The sequence below is a fragment of the Pelobates fuscus genome, chromosome 1 (assembly GCF_036172605.1).
Source record: "Pelobates fuscus isolate aPelFus1 chromosome 1, aPelFus1.pri, whole genome shotgun sequence".
In the NCBI taxonomy this organism is placed as follows: Eukaryota; Metazoa; Chordata; class Amphibia; order Anura; family Pelobatidae; genus Pelobates; species Pelobates fuscus.
Genome location: NC_086317.1, coordinates 32,166,825 through 32,187,830, shown reverse-complemented (window position 1 = coordinate 32,187,830; position 21,006 = coordinate 32,166,825). Strand labels below are relative to the sequence as shown.

General features: G+C 43.1%; 1 protein-coding gene across 1 annotated transcript in view; it reads right to left on the bottom strand.

Moving 5' to 3' along the window:
* Positions 1-6,457: 6,457 nt before the first annotated feature.
* PIGP (phosphatidylinositol glycan anchor biosynthesis class P) overlaps positions 6,458-21,006 on the bottom strand; it is a 38,971-nt gene continuing 24,422 nt past the window's right edge. The window contains exons 2-6 of the mRNA XM_063447353.1: positions 11,410-11,483; positions 10,897-10,995; positions 8,758-8,830; positions 7,593-7,711; positions 6,458-6,674 (exon numbers count right to left, since the gene is read on the bottom strand). Of these exons, the coding sequence (XP_063303423.1) occupies positions 6,514-6,674; positions 7,593-7,711; positions 8,758-8,830; positions 10,897-10,978 (435 nt within the window). The 5' untranslated portion in view covers positions 10,979-10,995; positions 11,410-11,483 and the 3' untranslated portion in view covers positions 6,458-6,513. The remainder of the gene's footprint in view (positions 6,675-7,592; positions 7,712-8,757; positions 8,831-10,896; positions 10,996-11,409; positions 11,484-21,006) is intronic.

Genomic DNA, 21,006 nt, shown 5'->3' with positions numbered 1-21,006 from the left:
TGCGTCAACTCCCCTCTTCTCCCTTTTTCCCCCCCTTTTTTAACCTTCCTTATAGCAATGCCCAGTAGGAAGGCTGAGCTAGGTATCCCACTATAACAGACTGGCACACAGGGCCGCCATCAGGGCATGACAACCGTGACAATTGTCACGGGCCCGGCGGCCCGGGGGGGCCCGGCCGCCCGGGCCCCACGTGTATCAGCGGAACTGCCGCCGGTGCATCTGCACCGGGGCCCACACGCTTATGGGGCCCATCAGGTGGCCCAAGCATTTAGGGCCACCCAATGGGCCCTATTATCTTCAGGGGCCCGGTCAGCGCTCTAATAGCGCGACCGGGCCCCTTTAAAAAAAAAATGCAGCCGGAAGCAAGTGCTGCTGGGAGGAAGTGACGTCCGGTCACTTCCTCCCAGTTTACTCGGCGCGGGAAGGAGGAGAGAAAGGCCGCGAGGAGAGGCAGCCGACTCACATCATCCCCAGCCAATGAGGTGTATGTGTGTATGCCAGTGTGTGTGTGTATGTATGCCAGTGTATGTGTATGTCAGTGTATGTGTGTGTATGCCAGTGTATGTGTATATGCAAGTGTATGTGTATATGCCAGTGTATGTCAGTGTATGTGTATGCCAGTGTATGTCAGTGTATGTGTATGCCAGTGTATGTGTGCCAGTGTGTGTATGCCATTGTGTGTATGCCAGTGTTTGTGCACTGTGTGTATGCCAGTGTGTATGCCTGTTTCAGTATTTGTATCTGTTAGTGTGTGTGTGTGTGTATTCCTGTGGGCAGGATTTGGAGGCGGGCCCTGTGGGCGGGCTTGAAGTGGGGCCCAGACCTTGAGCTGTGTTAGAGGCCCCAAAATTGTTGATGGTGGCCCTGCTGGCACACATACATACATACATACATACATACATACATACACACAAGACACACATACAGACAGACAGGCACACATGCAGACACACACACAAACATACAGACAGGCACACATACACACAGACACACACACACGACATACATACACACATACAGACAGACACAAGAAACATATACATACAAAGACAAGACACACATACACACATATATACAGACAGACACACACACGACACATACAAAGACACACATACATACAGACACACAAAAGACATACATACAAAGACACATACACACAGACAGACACAAGAAACATATACATACAAAGACAAGACACACATACATACACACATATATATATACAGACAGACACACACACACACGACACATACAAAGACACACACAAGACATACATACAAAGACACACACACAGACACACACAAGACATACATACAAAGACACATACACACACAAGACATACATACAAAAACAAGACACATATATACAGACACACACAAGACACATACATAAGACACACATACAGACACACACAAGACATACATACAAAGACACATACACAAACAAACACACATTATATTTAAGTCACCCTCCTGTTTCCTACCTTTAAGGTGCAGGAGGGTGACTTTCCCTGGGGTCCAGTGGTGGCTCAGGTGGATGGGAGTCAGAGTTCCCACTCTGACTCCCTCCTCTTCCTTCCTCCCGCGCGGGCTCTCAGTATGCTGGGAGGAGTGACCGGGGAATCACTTCCTCCCAGCAGAGATGATGTCATCACAGGGGGCCGGTCGCGCTGTTAAAGCGCCCAGCGCTGACCGGGCCCCCTCACAATCCACATCCATCGGGTGGCCCTGACAGCATGGGCCACCCGATGGACCCCTCTATATGCGGCCCCGGCGGATTGCCGCCCGGGCCGGGGCCGCAAGTGGTGATGGCGGTACCCGGTCGCAGGGGTACCGCCGGCTCGCACCCGCCCGCCCGCTCACCCAATCCATAAAAAAATGTGAAAATCCTTACCGCCCACCTGGAATCCCGAAACGCCCACTAGTGGGCGGTAGGGACCAGGTTGACGACCCATGATCTATACACTAAAACTGCTTTATTTAGCTATTACAGAAAGAAAGTACAGGTACATCTGTGGGATACATAGATTCCAAGTAGTATACCCACAGAGTACTAGTACATTAGTAGCAATCCATATTAGAAATAAAATGTAACTTTTAATTAACAAGTTTAAAACCAAAGTGGAACAATCACTATATATCCAAAACAAAGTAGCAAAAGGAGAGAGAGAGAATATAATAGAGAAAAAAGTCAGACCGTGCCAATTCAATCAAGTAATGGCACGGGTGATTAGGGAAAAATAGGGTTAAATAGTAACTGGAGCCAAATAGCCCAACGTTTTCACCCCACTTCTATCTCCCAATATCTCAAATGACTCAATTCCCCCAACTCCTAACTCTATCCGAATAAAATCTGACGTTAGAAAAGTTAATTGTAACTAAACGTCTAGCATCCAATTAGAGTCTAGTGGAGAGGGTGGCTGTTTTAAAATAACAAAATAACTGCTGCAGCATCGTCCCTGTCTACCTCCCACACCCTCCACAACATACGTCCCGACGCGCGTTTCGCCGAAAATCGGCTCTTCAAGGGGAACCGGATTAGTGTTCAACCGTCGTTTAAATAGCCCGCCCTCTCTCCGGATTGGCTGTTGGTCTAGCCAGGGAGAGGGGGGGGGGTGGAGCCTATCCTCCCTCGCAGTTAACCCTCAGTAGCTCGGTATACTGTGAAGGGGGATAGGAAAAAGGCATACCAATGCAAAAGTTAATATAATAAATTTAGATAGATATAGCTGAACTTGACAGGTAATGAATCTAAAGTGATGCAGTCAATATTGTGGTAAAAGTGAAACGGAAAAGAGACACAGGGGGAAGAAAAAATTCCATTTATATGTAAACCCTTAGTGTTTCAGTATCCTATTCAGTAGATAGTACTTAATCAAAACGAAATAATAATTAACAGTATTAATATTATTGTTATATCCAATATGTTGCTCGTTGAGAGTGCAAACGTGTTCTCCATCAAATAATAAATAAAACATCAAACGGAATATATATATATGGCCGTTTATCACAAAACCCTTTTTCCTTATAGTTGGAATCATAACCTAGAACCATTGTATCTAAGCTGCATTTACATGTTTAAACCTTATGATACTACAGTTGTTATTAAAAATGTATTAACAAGCTTAGTGGTATATACCTAGGTTAATAAAAAGGGAAAAGGGAAAAGGTAAAACCTTTGCCTTTCTGCATGAATAAACAGAGTTAAATTAAACTCCTCATTTAGTCCTTTAGGGTATAGCGTTTGAAATGAATAGATCCAACAGGACTCAGCTTTTAAGAGGGCGATGTTGATATCTCCTTTGCGGTGATTTTGAAATATTTTTTGAATCACCTGAAATTTTAGTACATTGGATTTGGAGGCATGATTTAATCGTACATGTTTGGCAATGGGTGTATCCATATGTGGATTTGTGATGGAATTAATATGCTGTAGAATCCGTCGACGTAGTTGTTGATACGTTTTGCCAATGTACTGTAACCCGAATTCACATGTTATAAGGTAAATCACATTAGTAGAACTACAGTTTATAAATGAATTCACCACTATGTCTTTCGATGTTCTTTTATTGTGCACGATTTTTGAAGGAAGAATACAATCACAAGACTTACAGTGGCCACACTTGAAGAGACCTTTAGTTTGGAGCCATGTAGATGTAGTTAGTGCTGGTTTTAAGTGGCTATGTGTTAAGTGGTCGGCCAAATTTTTAGCTCTTCGATGAGTCATTGAGGGCTGTTTCGTGATAGTGTTCTTACCCCCTTAATGACACAACTTCTGGAATAAAAGGGAATCATGACGAAATATATCCGTCGTCTGTCCTTAAGGGGTTAAGGCATGTGTCGTACTGTAATACCGGCCAATTTTTACTCAACACCTGTAATGCCTGGTTCCAATCTTTATCATAAGTGCCCATGAATCTCGTAACACACGGAGTTGTTGATGTATTTCTGGGGGGTCTGTGTAAGCTCTCTAGTCTATCTACAGCTTTAGTTATTTGATAAGCTTTCGTTAATATTCTGTTAGGGTAGCCTAGATTTTTAAATCTATTTCTTAATTATTTTGCCTCCTTCTCATAGTCTTCCTGGTTTGAGCAATTTCTTTTCGCTCGTAGGTATTGGCCGTAAGGTATGTTGGCCTTAACGTGATGTGGATGGAAGCTTTGCCAATGAAGCAAACTATTAGTTGCCGTGGGCTTCCTGAATAGTGATGTAGTGATTTGTCCATCATCTAGGATGTTAATCATTAAATCCAGGAAAACCAGTTGTTTCTCATGTATAACATGGGTTAGTTGAAGATTGATTTGATTTTCGTTTAATGTGTCTACCATCTCCTTGAACAGCGTGAAGGAGCATAACCAGAAAATTAACACGTCATCTAGCGATACCATTTAAATATAGATGAAGTGAAAATTACATTAGAGCTAGTAAATACTGTGGTCTCTTCCCACCACCCCAAGAATAGGTTGGCGTAACTGGGTGCACACGATGACCCCATAGCGGTGCCTCTGAGTTGTAAAAAATATTTACCATTGAATGTAAAGTAATTGTGTGTTAGCACGAATTTTAGTAACGACAAAATGAACCGTTGTTCCTGTTCGTTAAAAGTCTCAGCCTTTTCTAGAAAATAGGCAACACCTGCTAGTACTTTATCGTGTGGTATATTGTTATACAGTGCCACCACGTCCAGACTTGCCAAGGACGTATATGGTGGCACTGCAAGACCTTCCAAAACCAATAGCGTCTGTTTGGTATCACGTATATGGGACTTGAGACCTTGCACTAAAGGTTGTAACAATTTGTCCAAGAATTGACTAGCTCTCTCGGTTAAACTGTGGTTTCCTGAGACTATTGGTCTCCCCAGAGGATTGCATAAGTCCTTATGCACCTTGGGGAGACAATAGAATGTGGCTATAGTGATATTGGACTGAGAGACAATGTATCTTTATTCATTTTGTGTAATCACTTTGTCTGTTAAGCCTCCTTGTACCAATAGCTGTAATTCCCTAAGAAAACCTTTAGTAGGATCTTCCTTTAAGGTCTGATATGCCTTTTCATCTGATAGATGTTTCATGCACATGTCAATGTATTGGTGTCTCTGCATCAGAACTATATTCCCTCCCTTGTCTGAGGATTTTATCACAACTTCTGTCTCTAACTGTAATTCTTGTAAGGCTAAACTTTCCTCAAATTTCAAATTGGATATTTGGGACTGTTGGGAAGTTTGACACTCTAATTCGTTAGTGCAAATTTGGACAAACAGATCAATACAAGGGAAGTCTTTGAGGTTCGGTGTGAACCAACATAAAGGTTTACAATCTGTAAGAGAATCTGGTAATTCCTGTTCAGAGTACAGATCTGTAAGTAGTTTATATATTGCATTATTATTATTTAGCTAAAGTAATTTAGGTGACTATAGTGTTCCTTTAACTAAGACTCTGATTGTGAAAAACCATCAACATTGTAATTATTTTATTTACAGATCTATCTTTAATAACTTTAAACTCTAAATCAATTCTCCCCGTAAGATCCCCCATGACAATAACTAGAATACAGAAAGTGTTATTCGAAAATACACAGTTTAAAGCGACAGACCAATAAGGTCACAGCACGGACTAAACAGCGGCTTTATTTTTAATTAAATAGATATAACTCCCTCATAGTTTGTAAACTTGAACCAGAAAATTCTAAGAATACTATCACTCGTACAAAGATTGGTCTGAGCAGTGGCACAACTAATACTAAGAGATGGCCCTGATGTGAGGAATTTTTAGGCCCCTCTGTATTGCAAGGGTGACCAAAAGGTAGATCCTCACTTGTTGTACAGTGGGTTCTCTGGGGTCCAGTGAATCTGGCTGATTGTCTGAAACTCTTCTTCCTCACCCCTCTCTTTTTTGCCCTCCCAACTCTCGCTAAAAGCTTGGAGGAAGTGATCTGAACTTTCTTCCTACTGGGTGGCACCTCTGGCTCTAACAGGGGTCAGGTTGCACTGCTAAAGGGCCGCAGCACCGGATGGGGCTCGTTGGTCAGAGATGCTAATTGGGTAGCCCCAAGTGTGAGAGCCACCTGATGGCACCCTGCAGGCCTTGTTCCACCGATGGGAATTCGCAGACCAATAAAAAGGGACATCCTATGTTAAACAGCGCATAAGCCAAAATCAAACTATAAACACAAATTTCCCTCATTTATATAACCTTAAATAATTTTTACGGATGTACAACCAAACCAAGAAGATTCATAAGTTTATAAGTAAATTTTAAACTAATAATCATAACCACAATTAGTAGTTTTTTTCAGTTTATTAGTAGCTTGGCGAAAATTATTATTTGAGAAAATTTTAATTACTGAATGATTTCCTTTCTCCCAGAGAAACAGTCCTATGGCAAAAATCTACTAAATAATATAAAGAACAAATTTATTATTTTAGTAAAATCATTCAAATCAGAAATAAATACAAAAAAAAAAAAAAAAAGGTACAAGAAAAAAACAACAACAACACAACTTGTTCCCGAGCATTTCATGTGTTGGTGTCGGTGGTTCTGGCTCTAGAAGATTCGTGCGGAAATGATTTGTTTGAAAGAAAGAACATTTTGTTGACTTCGCTGATAGGGATATCCTTGATCGCAGGGATTGTGCCCTCCTGGTATTCTTTAGTCTGCTGATTGCTGGCATACATATCTGTAAGAAAATACTTTAAGTTGTTAATGGTGTGCTCTACATTGCAAATCATGCACTCCAAAGACTGAGAGAGGTTATAGTGATATTGTTTCAAAACATACCTGGGGTTCCATATTGGCAATAACTATCAGACAAGTTAGTTGATGAACAGTTCAGAATGCATTTCTTCTAACATATTGGAATAGGGGGGCTCACTATGCCCCCAGTTTTGCTACTTTACATAAACCGGGAGAGGCAGAGTGTAGAGTGGTGCTTAGTTGCACTATGAAACTGTTACACTATTAGCACCAAAAAGCTAACTATCCTACCGTGTGTCTGTATCATCTTGTGGCAGTCAAGGCTGTGTCTCATGTGACTATGACCATGCTGCCCACAAAGTTTCTATCAAGGTACACCATCCATACAGTTGTTGAATGAACGACTATGATGTATGCAACAGTAATGGCTGACCTCGAAATGGCTGAGCCAAAAGAAAGCAAAACAAACTACGTTGAAGCAATTTCCGATCATACTCCAAAAGCAGAAAAAAATGCTTCACTTCGGTTTCTATTTGAAACAATTAGCTGATAATGCTGTCCATATTAAAGCTATGAAATGATACACATCTGTTTTTCATTGTTCACATGTTCATCCCCCATAAAGCGTAAGTGAACATACAGTAGCCGTGTGTCCTACAGAGATAATTATCATCTCTCACTGCACCAGCACAATATTTCCCATATTGTTTAAATAGTGGCCCTTTTTCGTGGGAGCAATGCAAAGGAAGGGGCTTTTTAACAAGCTCCAACTCATTTTCTGTTAAACCCCATTGTCTGTGCTAACACTATGTGCCATTTCCTGTATATGTTCATGGATATGGTGTCTATTTTTCCATCCATGGTCTGCCCTGGAAGGCCAATCAGTATGGGTGCGAGTTACCTGTGACTGTGTGTGTGGAGTTCAGAGGAGCGGTGCTCATCATGTTTATACCAAAGAGAAGGACATAGGCAATTCCCAGCACAACAAGGAGGTAGACGGGCACCGCTACTGCCCAGTACCTGCAAAGAAACAAAGAAACAATGTGATTAGGTTTCTTTTTCTTCCGATTTGTCCTTGTTACCTGAACATAGATTGGATCAGCAATTATCCAGCAATGTTTTTGCTATCCTGCATTAACCATCACCTGCTTAGTGATGCAAAGTATGTGGCAAAATCAATCTCAAGGTGGATCATTTTCCTTTAGATATTGATATGTGCGTTTCACTGAGCGGAATAATGGATGTTACACCATCCTGGATTGAATGTTCAATGTTATTATTTTAGTGATGGAGAATGGTTTTAGCCTTTATTATATCAGACTACTTCCAATTTGTCTTTCTCCCATGATATCACCCCAACTCCCACAGTACACATCAGTCTCTCACTGCCCAAACTCATGGCATATTACCACCCTCCCCACCCTCTGTGAGTCTCTATTTCTCCCTCACCATCCCAGGCCACCTTCCCACCATGAGTTCAGTCTATCTCCCCCATCACACCACTTCACTTTCCTTCATATTACCAAAGTACAACCTCATCCAACTATGTAAGCGCCATTATTCCCTAAGCAATAGTATCTGTTCTTTCTCAATATATGCTCCTTCCATATGGAGTTCCCTCCACCTGTGCTCTACTTGTTCCTGCTCTGATAAAGTGTTTGAAGAGCACAGCTGGTGGCATGATCTGGGTCAGTGCTTCCTGATTATAATGTAATGACACATTAAGCACCTTTGCACGCAGCATCTAATTTGGCTTCCGAGTGACTGTTACCCTATGGGCAATTATTAAATGCCGTCTAAAAGGCTTCTATGTGCAGCTAATGAAAATCTCACCTCCTACCCACTGACCAACAGTTTAAACCAGCTGTGCTTGTGGGCCATAATGTAGGGGACAAACGTATATAGATACACTGAAAATGCTTCATCTTATATTGTTAATTAATTAAGCAAAATAAATATGGATGTTAGCAGTGAGTATCAGGTTCTTTTGTGAAAGCACATTTAAGCTGCTTTTAATCCTAAATAAGTTAGAATGTTTATCGCATACATTTTCGTTGAGCACTTACTTCTGGGGCCAATAAGTCAGTCCTAATGAATGTAACCATGATTCGGGAACAAAGGCCCACATCAAGTAAAGAACTAGAAAGAACAAAAATCAAAAGAGCACATTACAGAACACAACTATTAGTATGAATTTATCTGGATGGTTTAAAACTAGGCATCATCAGGTGAAAAAAAAAAGTGAGAAAATTTCCCTGGGGCCCCTCCTCTTTGATGTCTCATTCACTCCCCCCCTCGCCCCCCTACCCCATATCTCATTTCCACGACCAGGCCCACCATTAGTCTCATTCCCTTGACCCCAAAACCCCTCAATGTGTCTCATTCCCTCTGCCACTCTATGTGTCACATTCCGTCCTCCCCCCTTAGCCCCTCCATGTTTCCCATACCCTCCTCCCCTCCCTAGCCCATCCATGTGTCCTATACCCACCTACCCTACTAGCCCCTCCATGTGTCCCATTCCTCTCCCCTCAGCCCGTTTCCCATACTCTCCTCCCCCTCCCTAGCCCATCCATGTGTCCTATACCCACCTACCCTACTAGCCCCTCCATGTGTCCCATTCCCCTCCCCTCAGCCCCTCTGTTTCCCATACTCTCCTCCCTCCCAGCCCCCACAATGTGTCCCATTTCTCCCTCTCTCCCCCCTCTAAGTGTCCCATTCCTACCTATCTCTTCCCCCTCCCCTCCACGTATCTCATTGTTCCCGCTCTCCCCCTCCCCTCCCTGTTTTCCATTCCTACCTCTCTCTCTCCCCTGCCCCTCCATGTGTCCTATTGTTACCTCTCTCCCCCATCCATGTGTCCCATTGTTACCTCTCTCCCCCATCCATGTGTCCCATTGTTACCTCTCTCCCCCTCCATGTGTCCCATTGTTACCTCTCTCCCCCTCCATGTGTCCCATTGTTACCTCTCTCCCCCCTCCGCTCCATGTGTCCCATTGTTACCTCTCTCCCCCCTCCCTGTGTCCCATTGTTACCTCTCTCCCCCCTCCGCTCCATGTGTCCCATTGTTACCTCTCTCCCCCCTCCCTGTGTCCCATTGTTCCCTCTCTCCCCCTCCCCTGCATGTGTCCCAATGTTCCCTCTCTCTGTGTCCCATTCCTACCTGTCTCTCCCTTCCAGGACCAGCATTTCTCTGACGCAGTTCAGTGAACACTTTCTGTCAGACTGCCCGGCCAAGCTACACACAGGCAGGAGGGGAGCAGCACAACACAACTCTCCCCTCCTGCCAGCATCAGGAACCGCAGACCCAGGCTGGTGCGGATGTGCACCCGCCCATAAGTTATCCAGGCGGCGCATGGTGAGGGGCCCGGTCACAGCTGCAACCATGGTAAGTTTGCCACTGCATATCACATATATTTAAATTTATTTGTATACGATGCATGTATTCATATCTGTACAAATATAGGCATACCACTATAATGCACTATTTTGCATTTTTTATATGTTTTCTCTGTACCAGTGACCGCAGTTATGATGACTTATTCTGTGACAAGTTGTATTGACTATGCTATACTCCCATGTGGAATGGGGCACAAGGAATTTAAAAACAAAACAAAAAAAAAGAATAGTCGAATAACTAGCGGAGGACAAGGATATAAAAAGAAACACAATTTGAGTAAAGGATATCACAGTGAACAGTAGGCAAGTCAAAAAAATCGTAACAATCAAAATGATAAAACAAGTAACATACTAAATGGTCATAGTAACTGTGAAAGGTTACTAATGCAATGCAAAACTGAGGTTTAAATAGTCAACCAATGGCTACTGAAATCTGTCAGCTTGGCTGTGCTGGAAAACACGGGAATACATATTTAACTATGATTCGGCACAGCCGAACTGATAAAGAACACATTCCAAATAAGAAGGGGTTCTGTTCCAGCACGCAGCATTATAAGCGCTTTCTGCAGCAAGAGGGTTGTCAAAACAGGTAAATGTAACAGGCAATCTTATATGTTGAATCTTCTCTTTTCAATGAGTGCTACTTTTACCAACCAGTGCCGTGCTTTTTCTCTCTACCTATGAGCAGCATGGACCACACGAGGCTTGTGGCTCACCCAACAGGTGCACATGGTCAGCCTGTTATGATACAAAAGTAACTGCTACGGAATCCAAATATAAGGAAATGCCATTTACTTCTCCATACTCACTAAATCCAAATTGAGAGCTCAGGTATAGGACGAAACCATAAATAGCTCGTTCTGGAAGAGGGGACGGAGAGTTCACCACCATCTTGGAAGCCACAAAAACTAACAGAGAAAACAGGATTATTTTTAAAACTGGAAATGACATTAGCACATTTAACTCCTTAACAACAATGGTCTGTGGTGTCTAAATAATTTGATGTTTTATCCAATATAATCCAGAATTAAATGTCTCACTTAGAGCTGCAATAAGTTTGAACTCTGTTGTGTTCACACCGGGAGGGTGAGATTACTACAGTGACTTTATACTCATATAATACATTTTCTATATGTGTAAACTATATCATCTCTCTTGGTCAGAGCTGTGGTAAAGTCGCTGGTTTAAAACTGGGAAACCAGTGGCAAATTAAGTGTTTAAATAAATAATGGGCAACAAATAAATATAATTTTGCCATACAATATGCATGATGAGATATAAACCAAACAAAGGCCAAACTGGTTTCAGAAACTAATACTTACCACTTCAGTTTGTTAGGGACATTCGGCCACCGCAGCTCTCTTCGTCAGCTCAGTCAGAACTAATTGATTGTTTCCTGTAAAATAAACAGGTTGTAATAAGAATGCAAGTGGGAAAATTGGGCTATTCTCAATAAAGATGTGTCTAGAAATCTGCGCTTTGTTTTTGTTTTCAAATAGGGCAGTATAGAGCAGTAATAACACCAAAACATAGACTAAATGAGAGATATTTGATAAAGTAAGTGTGATACATTTTATTGTATTGTCTATGTGAGAATTTGTAAATACATTAAAGGAGCCTTATAGGGTCAGGAACACAAACATGTACTCCTGGCCCTACAGTGTTAAAACCACCATCTAGCCCCCCTAGCCCTCTCTTGCCTCCCTAAATATAGTAAAATCTTACTTGTATTCAAGTCTGTAACTGCTGGCTCTGCCGCTGTCTGCCTGAATGACACTGAATGGCAGTGCTGCTTACTCTGCAGCACTGCCCCAGGAAGCACATCTAACAGCCATCTAAGGAATGGCCAGTGGAGTTATCACTAGGCTGTAATGTAAACACTGCATTTTCTCTGAAAATACAGTGTTTACAGCAAAAAGCCTGAAGGGAATGTTTCTACTCACCAGAACAAATTCAATAAGCTGTAGTTGTTCTGGTCACTATAGTGTCCCTTTAATCACAATACATTAATCTCAGTGGAACCAGCGTGGTAGCTATGCTCCCAACAGATGGCCAATTCTCTTGGTATTATAACAGTCTTGACATAACATTGGTCCTCAGAGGGTTGAATTATTCAGGTTTTGCAACGGGAGATGCACTGGTTTGTATTTTTGCATACATACACAACAAATAATTATGTTCATTCTGCAACCTACAAACAAGGAAAACATAACACTTTTTAAATTTTTTTTTATTTCTGCACCCCGAAATCTTCAATAAAAAGTAAATGTAACATTTTTGTTTAAAAAAATAGAAAGCCTGGAACACTTCAGAGCCCATTGTGGTTTGAATTGATCTTCAGCCATGCTTAGCTAAATACACACACAGGCTGGGATTACTTCTGAAACACTGATTGCTGATAACAGACAGTCCGAAGACAGAAAAGACATGAAGTCAGCAAAAGGTCATCACAGTTAATCAGCAACTCAGCCGAAATGGTCAATGTGAGGTCACCTGCTATCCAGGGGGCCAATCGTTATCTGTAGGGCAAGGTGAGAAACAGCAGGAGTGCAATCATTCTGTAGTTGCTCCTAACATTTTATAAATAGAGGTATTCTTAAAGGAACATTCCTACCACCATAACAACTTCAGATTATAGACATTGTTATGGGGACAGGAGTGTCAGGGCATTGTCTTACCTTCTGGGATTAAACCAACTTTCTAACAGTGTATCCCCAAAGTTGGTCCACACACTAGAGCGGTTTTCATGCCATTAGTGCCTTAGTATCCCTTCACGTAAGTGGTCAAACTATTTGTCAAAGTTTAACGTCGTAACTGGGGTACAATGGGCACTGCTTCCGGTCTCCCCCTGTTCCTGTATGGAGTTTCAGATGTTTCTGCTAGTAGCTTTGATTAGCTATCCTAAACTTTTATCAAATGCTTAGACTCTTTACATTGGGGGCACTAGACCACTCCCTGAACCATAACCACTACAGCTCACCTTAATGTTTTAATTGTTTTTACTTTTTTATACTGGAACATTGTGTGAAAAGGGTTTTCGATCACACGCTGTCTGAACATGATGTAGATACATTTCAATGAGAAACATTTTGTTACTAGATACATAATTCTAGCGAATTTTCAAGCAAGATTCTAGATAATGGAAAGCTTTCTTTCTTTGGTGTTAACCATACCAACCAAGTGACCAGTTTCTGAAAGTACTGCCTAGATTTGGTATCCTCTGGAATACAGGAAGTAAACGAATGTATTGGAATGTTTTGGATCTGCCGAACATACATGAGTTATTAATAATAACAACAAAGTATTTAACCAGGAAAGGTACATTCAGATTACTCTGGTTTCCAAGTATGTATGAGTTATTAGCCCAAATGCTGCATACATTGGCTGGTTAGAACACTGCTAACATCACTGCTTTGTAACTGGAAACCGCAGGTTTGAATCCTAGCTAGTCTACCACCCAATAATGGAGTTTATACATTAAAGGAATTCCAGTGTCGTACTGGTCCGTCCAGGGCCGCCACCAGAAATTTTGGGGCCCCTAACAAAGCACATGGTCTGGGCCCCCCCAGCCCCCCCTCCCCCACCCGCTCGGCCTGCTCACAGGACTCCTACCTAGTCCGCTGCAAATGATGCAGGACTGAATGTGGTGTGTATAGTGGAAGTGAATTAGAATGTGTGTAATGGATGTAGTGATTGTGTGTATTAGATACTGTTTGTGCAGTGAATGCAGAGTGTGTGTTTGTGAAGCGGATGCAGTGTGTATAGTGAACGCAGAGTGTGTTTGAGTAGTGGATGTAGTGTGTGTTTGTGTAGTGGATGTAGTGTTTGTGTGTACTAGATGCAATGTGTTTAGTGGATGAGGTGTCTGTAGTGCATGTAGTGTGTGTATTAGACACAGTGTCTCTGTATAGTGAATGCAGAGTGTTTGAATGTGTGGTGGATGTAGTGTGTGTACTGTGAATACAGGATGTTTGTGTAGTGCTGTGTGTATAGTTAATGCAGAGTGTGTCAGTGTAATGAATGCAGAGTGTGTGTCAGTGTAGTGGATGCAGAGTGTGTTAGTGTAGTGGATGCCGAGTGTGTGTGTGTGTGTGTTAGTGTAGTGGATGCAGAGTGTGTGTGTGTGTGTTAGTGTAGTGAATGCAGAGTGTGTGTTAGTGTAGTGGATGCAGTGTGTGTTAGTGTAGTGAATACAGAGTGAGTGTGTGTGTTAGTGTAGTGTATGCAGTGTGTGTGTGTGTGTTAGTGTAGTGTATGCAGAGTGTGTGTTAGTGTAATGAATGCAGTGTGTGTCAGTGTAGTGTATGCAGAGAGTGTGTGTGTCAGTGTAGTGAACGCAGAGTGTGTGTGTCAGTGTAGTGAACGCAGAGTGTGTGTGTCAGTGTAGTGAACGCAGAGTGTGTGTGTCAGTGTAGTGAACGCAGAGTGTGTGTGTCAGTGTAGTGAACTCAGAGTGTGTGTGTCAGTGTAGTGAATGCAGTGTGTGGGTGTGTGTTAGTGTAGTGAATGCAGAGTGTGTGTTAGTGTAGTGAATGCAGTGTGTGTGTGTTAGTGTAGTGGATGCAGAGTGTGTGTTAGTGTAGTGGATGCAGAGTGTGTGTGTGTTAGTGTAGTGGATGCAGAGTGTGTGTGTGTGTGTGTGTTAGTGTAGTGAATGCAGAGTGTATGTGTGTTAGTGTAGTGAATGCAGAGTGTGTGTTAGTGTAGTGAATGCAGAGTGTGTGTTAGTGTAGTGAATGCAGTGTGTGTGTGTGTTAGTGTAGTGAATGCAGAGTGTATGTGTGTGTGTAGTGAATGCAGAGTGTGTGTTAGTGTAGTGGATGCAGAGTGTGTGTTAGTGTAGTGAATACACAGTGTGTTAGTATAGTGTGTGTGTTAGTGTAGTGAATGCAGTGTGTGTGTTAGTGTAGTGAATACAGAGTGTGTGTTAGTGTAGTGAATGCAGTGTGTGTGTGTTAGTGTAGTGAATACAGAGTGTGTGTTAGTGTAGTGAATGCAGAGTGTGTGTTAGTGTAGTGAATACAGAGTGTGTGTGTTAGTGTAGTGAATGCAGAGTGTGTGTGTTAGTGTAGTGAATGCAGAGTGTGTGTTAGTGTAGTGAATGCAGTGTGTGTGTGTTAGTGTAGTGAATGCAGTGTGTGTGTTAGTGTAGTGAATGCAGTGTGTGTGTTAGTGTAGTGAATGCAGAGTGTGTGTGTGTTAGTGTAGTGAATGCAGAGTGTATGTGTGTTAGTGTAGTGAATGCAGAGTGTGTGTTAGTGTAGTGAATGCAGAGTGTGTGTTAGTGTAGTGAATGCAGTGTGTGTGTGTTAGTGTAGTGAATGCAGAGTGTATGTGTGTTAGTGTAGTGAATGCAGAGTGTGTGTGTTAGTGTAATGTGTGTATGCAGTGTGTGTGTTAGTGTAATGTGTGAATGCAGTGTGTGTGTTAGTGTAATGTGTGAATGCAGTGTGTGTGTTAGTGTAATGTGTGTATGCAGTGTGTGTGTGTGTTAGTGTGTTAGTGTAATGTGTGTATGCAGTGTGTGTGTTAGTGTAATGTGTGTATGCAGTGTGTGTGTGTGTTAGTGTAATGTGTGTATGCAGTGTGTGTGTGTTAGTGTAATGTGTGTATGCAGTGTGTGTGTGTTAGTGTAATGTGTGTATGCAGTGTGTGTTAGTGTAATGTGTGTATGCAGTGTGTGTTAGTGTAATGTGTGTATGCAGTGTGTGTGTGTTAGTGTAATGTGTGTATGCAGTGTGTGTGTGTTAGTGTAATGTGTGTATGCAGTGTGTGTGTTAGTGTAATGTGTGTATGCAGTGTGTGTGTTAGTGTAATGTGTGTATGCAGTGTGTGTGTTAGTGTAATGTGTGTATGCAGTGTGTGTGTTAGTGTAATGTGTGTATGCAGTGTGTGTGTTAGTGTAATGTGTGTATGCAGTGTGTGTGTGTTAGTGTAATGTGTGTATGCAGTGTGTGTGTTAGTGTAATGTGTGTATGCAGTGTGTGTGTTAGTGTAATGTGTGTATGCAGTGTGTGTGTTAGTGTAATGTGTGTATGCAGTGTGTGTGTTAGTGTAATGTGTGTATGCAGTGTGTGTTAGTGTAATGTGTGTATGCAGTGTGTGTGTTAGTGTAATGTGTGTATGCAGTGTGTGTGTTAGTGTAATGTGTGTATGCAGTGTGTGTGTGTTAGTGTAATGTGTGTATGCAGTGTGTGTGTGTTAGTGTAATGTGTGTATGCAGTGTGTGCGTGTTAGTGTAATGTGTGTATGCAGTGTGTGTGTGTGTGTTAGTGTAGTGTAAATGGGGCATTCCAAAAAGATATTCCTCCCTCCCTGGATCTTACCTGGTCCAGGGAGGGGGTAGATTCCAAGATCCCTGGTGGTCCGGTGGCATTGTGGGCCCCCCGGCTCCCCACACTTGCAGAGGGGGCCCAGCAGACTGCAAGTGTACTTACAAGCTCTTCCCTCTCTGTAACTCCCGTGAGAGCGGCGTGCATGGCGCGCGGAGCGTTGCCATGGCAACGCTCTAACGGCCGCACGTCTCGCGGGAGTTACAGAGAGGGAAGAGCTTGTAAGTACACTTGCAGTCTGCTGGGCCCCCTCTGCAAGTGTGGGGAGCCGGGGGGCCCGCGGCTGCACATATATATAGCGATCATCGCTTTATATATGTGCAGAGAGTTATTGTGGGACCCTGGACTGCCAAAGCAGTCCGGGCCCCCCAGGACCGCCGGGCCCGTGACAACCGTTACGGTTGTCACCCCCTGATGGCGGCCCTGGGTCCGTCAGAGCTGGCTCCACCCCCGCTCCGCCTTTGCTGACATCATCAGAATTGACGATCTCAGTCAATTCATGCATTGTGCAGCACTGACCCAATAAGCACCCATAGTGGATTACTAGTTACTGCCACTGGAGGTGTTACTTGGCAGTAAAGGCCATGTTTGGGACAGACTATGGACACCAGATCCACTACATTACGCTGTAGTTGTTCTTGTGCTTTTAACCCCTTAGTGACCAGACCGCTTTTCAATTTTCTTACCGTTTGGGACCAGGGCTGTTTTTACATTTCTGCAGTGTTTGTGTTTAGCTGTAATTTTCCTCTTACTCATTTACTGCACCCACACATATTACATACCGTTTTTCTCGACATGAAATGGTCTTTCTAAAGATACCATTATTTTCATCATATCGTATAATTTACTATAAAAATCTTTTTTAAAAAATATGTTGAAAAAAAGTTTAAAAAAAAACACTTTTTCTAACTTTGACCCCCAAAATCTGTTATGCATCTACAACTGCCAAAACACACCCATGATAAATAGTTTCTAAATGTTGTCCTGAGTTTAGAAATACCCAATGTTAACATGTACTTATGTTGTTGTTTTTTTTGTTATAAACAATAAGCAAAAGGGCAATCAGTATAAGTAGCACTTTGTTATTTCCAAACCACTTTTTTTTTTAAATTAACGCAAGTTACATTGTAACACTGATATCTGTCAGGAATCCCTGAATAACCCTTCACATGTATATATATATTTTTTTAAAGAAAACAACCTAAGGTATTAAACTTTTTTCACACAAAAAAACATTTGACCACAAATCTATGCCAAATGTAAAAAATAAATACAAAAATATTGGTGATTTTTTTGACACACATAGCAATTTAAGAATACCTGTACTGAGAACTTTAAGGGTTACTGGCTGCCAAAGAACATCCCCGACATGTGTTTAGCAACACTTCCTGAGTACAGTGATACCACTCTTATTTGGAGAGTGCGCATTCCAGTTTTCCAACTTGGAATTTTCACAGTTGCACCCATGTCCTATTTGGGACATTTTTGAAGCCGGCCAATGTAATTTACCCTATCAAACCATATATTTTTAAAGTAGACAACCCAGGGTATTCCATATGGGGTATGTCCAGTCTTTTTTAGTAGCCACTTAGTCACAAACACTGGCCAAAGTTAGCATTTACATGTGTTTGTGTGTTAAAAATGTAAAAACAATTGTGAACGCCAACTTTGGCCAATGTTTGTGACTAAGCGGCTACTAAAAAAGACTGAACATACCCCATTTGCATTACCTTGGTTTGTCTACTTTTGCAAATGGTATGCCATCATGGGGGTAATTCTCATTCCTGGGCTACCGTACGCTCTCAAAGGCAACATAACCAACCTGGCAAATTTCAATGTGAAAAAAGGGAAAATCAAGCCCTATAACTTTCAAGAACACTATAAAACCTGCGCATGTGGGGCACTGTTATACTCGGGAGACTTCGCTGAACACATTAAAACGTATTACAACAATTATATCATCAGTGAAAGTGCCGTTTGTGTCTGAAAAATGCAAAAAGGTCACTTTCACTGCCAATATCATCGCTGTGATATGTTTGGCTTGAAACACTAATATTTGTGTTCAGCGAAGTCTACCGAGTAAAAAAGTACCCCCCATGTACAGGTTTTAGGGTGGAAATATATGATTGAGAGCAGGGCCGGACTGGGAAAAAAATTAGGCCCGGGCATTTTTCAATCAGAGCGGCCCCCTAAGAAGGGGGCGGGGCCAGAGAGGGTGTGTTTTGTCATCACTAATGACAATCACGCCCCCTCTCAAAGTGAGCATGTTGGTTCAATACACAGAGCCCCGCTGAAGAGCTCTGGCATTAGAAAAAGGCCCTGTATTTGTTCTGCGCAGGGCAAGCAAATTTAATAACATGCTTCAGCTGTGTTTGCTTTTAAATTGTCTCTGGTGTCTCCACAGGTGAGATAACAGAGGACAAAAGGGCCAGGAAAGTGTATGGTGCATGTGGGATTGCATGTGTGTAGAGTGTGGTGTGGTATTGTGTAAATAGGTCAATTTAATTTGTGTTTGTGGTGTAATATGTGTGTGTATAGGGGGCATAGTGTTATAGGGGATGTAGAGAGTGTGTGCATACGGGTTGTAGTGTGTGTGTAGGAGACGTAGTGTGTGTAGGGGTTGTAGAGAGGGTGTGTTTAGAGAATGTTGTATGTGTTTGCTGACAAGGAATGTAGTGTGTGTGTGTAGGTGGTGCAGTGTGTGTGTGTGTGTAGGAGATCTAGTGTGTAAATGACCAAGAGTGTGTATAGGAGATTCTGTTTGTGTGTGTGTGTGTGTGTGTGTATATAGAGGATTAAGAGTGCATATAGGGTAAGGGATCTAGCGTGTATCTGGAGCGTAATGTGTGTAGTGGTGCAGTGTGAGGGGTGCTGTAGTGTGTGTGTGTGTGTGTATATATATATATATATATATTTGGACGTATTGTATGTGTGAGGGGCGCAGTGTGTGTGTATGTAAGAGGGGTGCTGTGTGTGAGGGTGTTTTTATCTGCCATCACATTCTAGGTTTCTAATTTTCTTTGTCTTTTAACTCACTGAGGGTTATTTTATATAATATATATATATATATATATATGTGTGTGTGTGAGCGAGGGTGATGTCTGTCTGAGGGTGATGTGTGTGAGTGAGGGTGCTGTGTGTGAGTGAGGGTGCTGTGTGTGAGTGAGGGTGCGCTCTGTGTGTCTGGGTGCGGTGTGTGTCTGGGTGCGGTGTGTGTGTCTGGGTGCGGTGTGTGTGTCTGGGTGCGGTGTGTGTGTTTGGGTGCTGTGTGTGTGTTTGGGTGCTGTGTGTGTGTTTGGGTGCTGTGTGTGTGTTTGGGTGCTGTGTGTGTGTGTCTGGGGGTGCTGTGTGTGTGTGTCTGGGGGTGCTGTGTGTGTGTCTGGGGGTGCTGTGTGTGTGTCTGGGTGCTGTGTGTGTGTCTGGGTGCTGTGTGTGTCTGGGGGTGCTGTGTGTGTCTGGGGGTGATGTGTGTGTGGCTGGGGGTGATGTGTGTGTGAGGGGGCTGTTAGTGTTATTTTTTTATTTAAATGCAAGTATTTTTTTTATTAAATAAAAAAAATCACACTAACAGCCCCCTCACACACACACACATCACCCCCAGCCACACACACACATCACCCCCAGACACACACATAGCACCCAGACACACACACAGCACCCCCAGACACACACACAGCACCCCCAGACACACACACAGCACCCCCAGACACACACAGCACCCCCAGACACACATGTGGTGCTGTGTTTGTGTCTGGGGGTGCTGTGTGTGTCTGGGGGTGCTGTGTGTGTGCCTGGGGGTGCTGTGTGTGTGCCTGGGGGTGCTGTGTTTGTGTCGGGGTGCTGTGTTTGTGTCGGGGTGCTGTGTGTGTCTGGGGGTGCTGTGTGTATGTCTGGGGGGTGCTGTGTGTGTGTCTGGGGGTGCTGTGTGTGTGTCTGGGGGTGCTGTGTGTGTGTCTGGGGGTGCTGTGTGTGTGCCTGGGGGTGCTGTGTGTGTGTCTGGGGGTGATGTGTGTGTGTCTGGGGGTGCTGTGTGTGTCTGGGGGGTGCTGTGTGTGTGTCTGGGGGTGCTGTGTGTGTGTCTGGGGGTGCTGTGTGTGTGTCTGGGGGTGCTGTGTGTGTGTCTGGGGGTGATGTGTGTGTGTCTGGGGGTGATGTGTGTGTGTCTGGGGGTGATGTGTGTGTGTCTGGGTGCTGTGTGTGTGTGTCTGGGTGCTGTGTGTGTCTGGGGGTGATGTGTGTGTGGCTGGGGGTGATGTGTGTGTGAGGGGGCTGTTAGTGTTGTTTTTTTATTTAAATGCAAGTATTTTTTGTATTAAATAAAAAAATCACACTAACAGCCCCCTCACACACACACATCACCCCCAGCCACACACAGCACCCCCAGACACACACACAGCACCCCCAGACACACACACATCACCCCCAGACACACACATAGCACCCAGACACACACACACAGCACCCCCAGACACACATGTGGTGCTGTGTTTGTGTCTGGGGGTGCTGTGTGTGTCTGGGGGTGATGTGTGTGAGGGGGCTTTTAGTGTGATTTTTTTATTTAAAATGTATTTTTTTATTAATAATTAT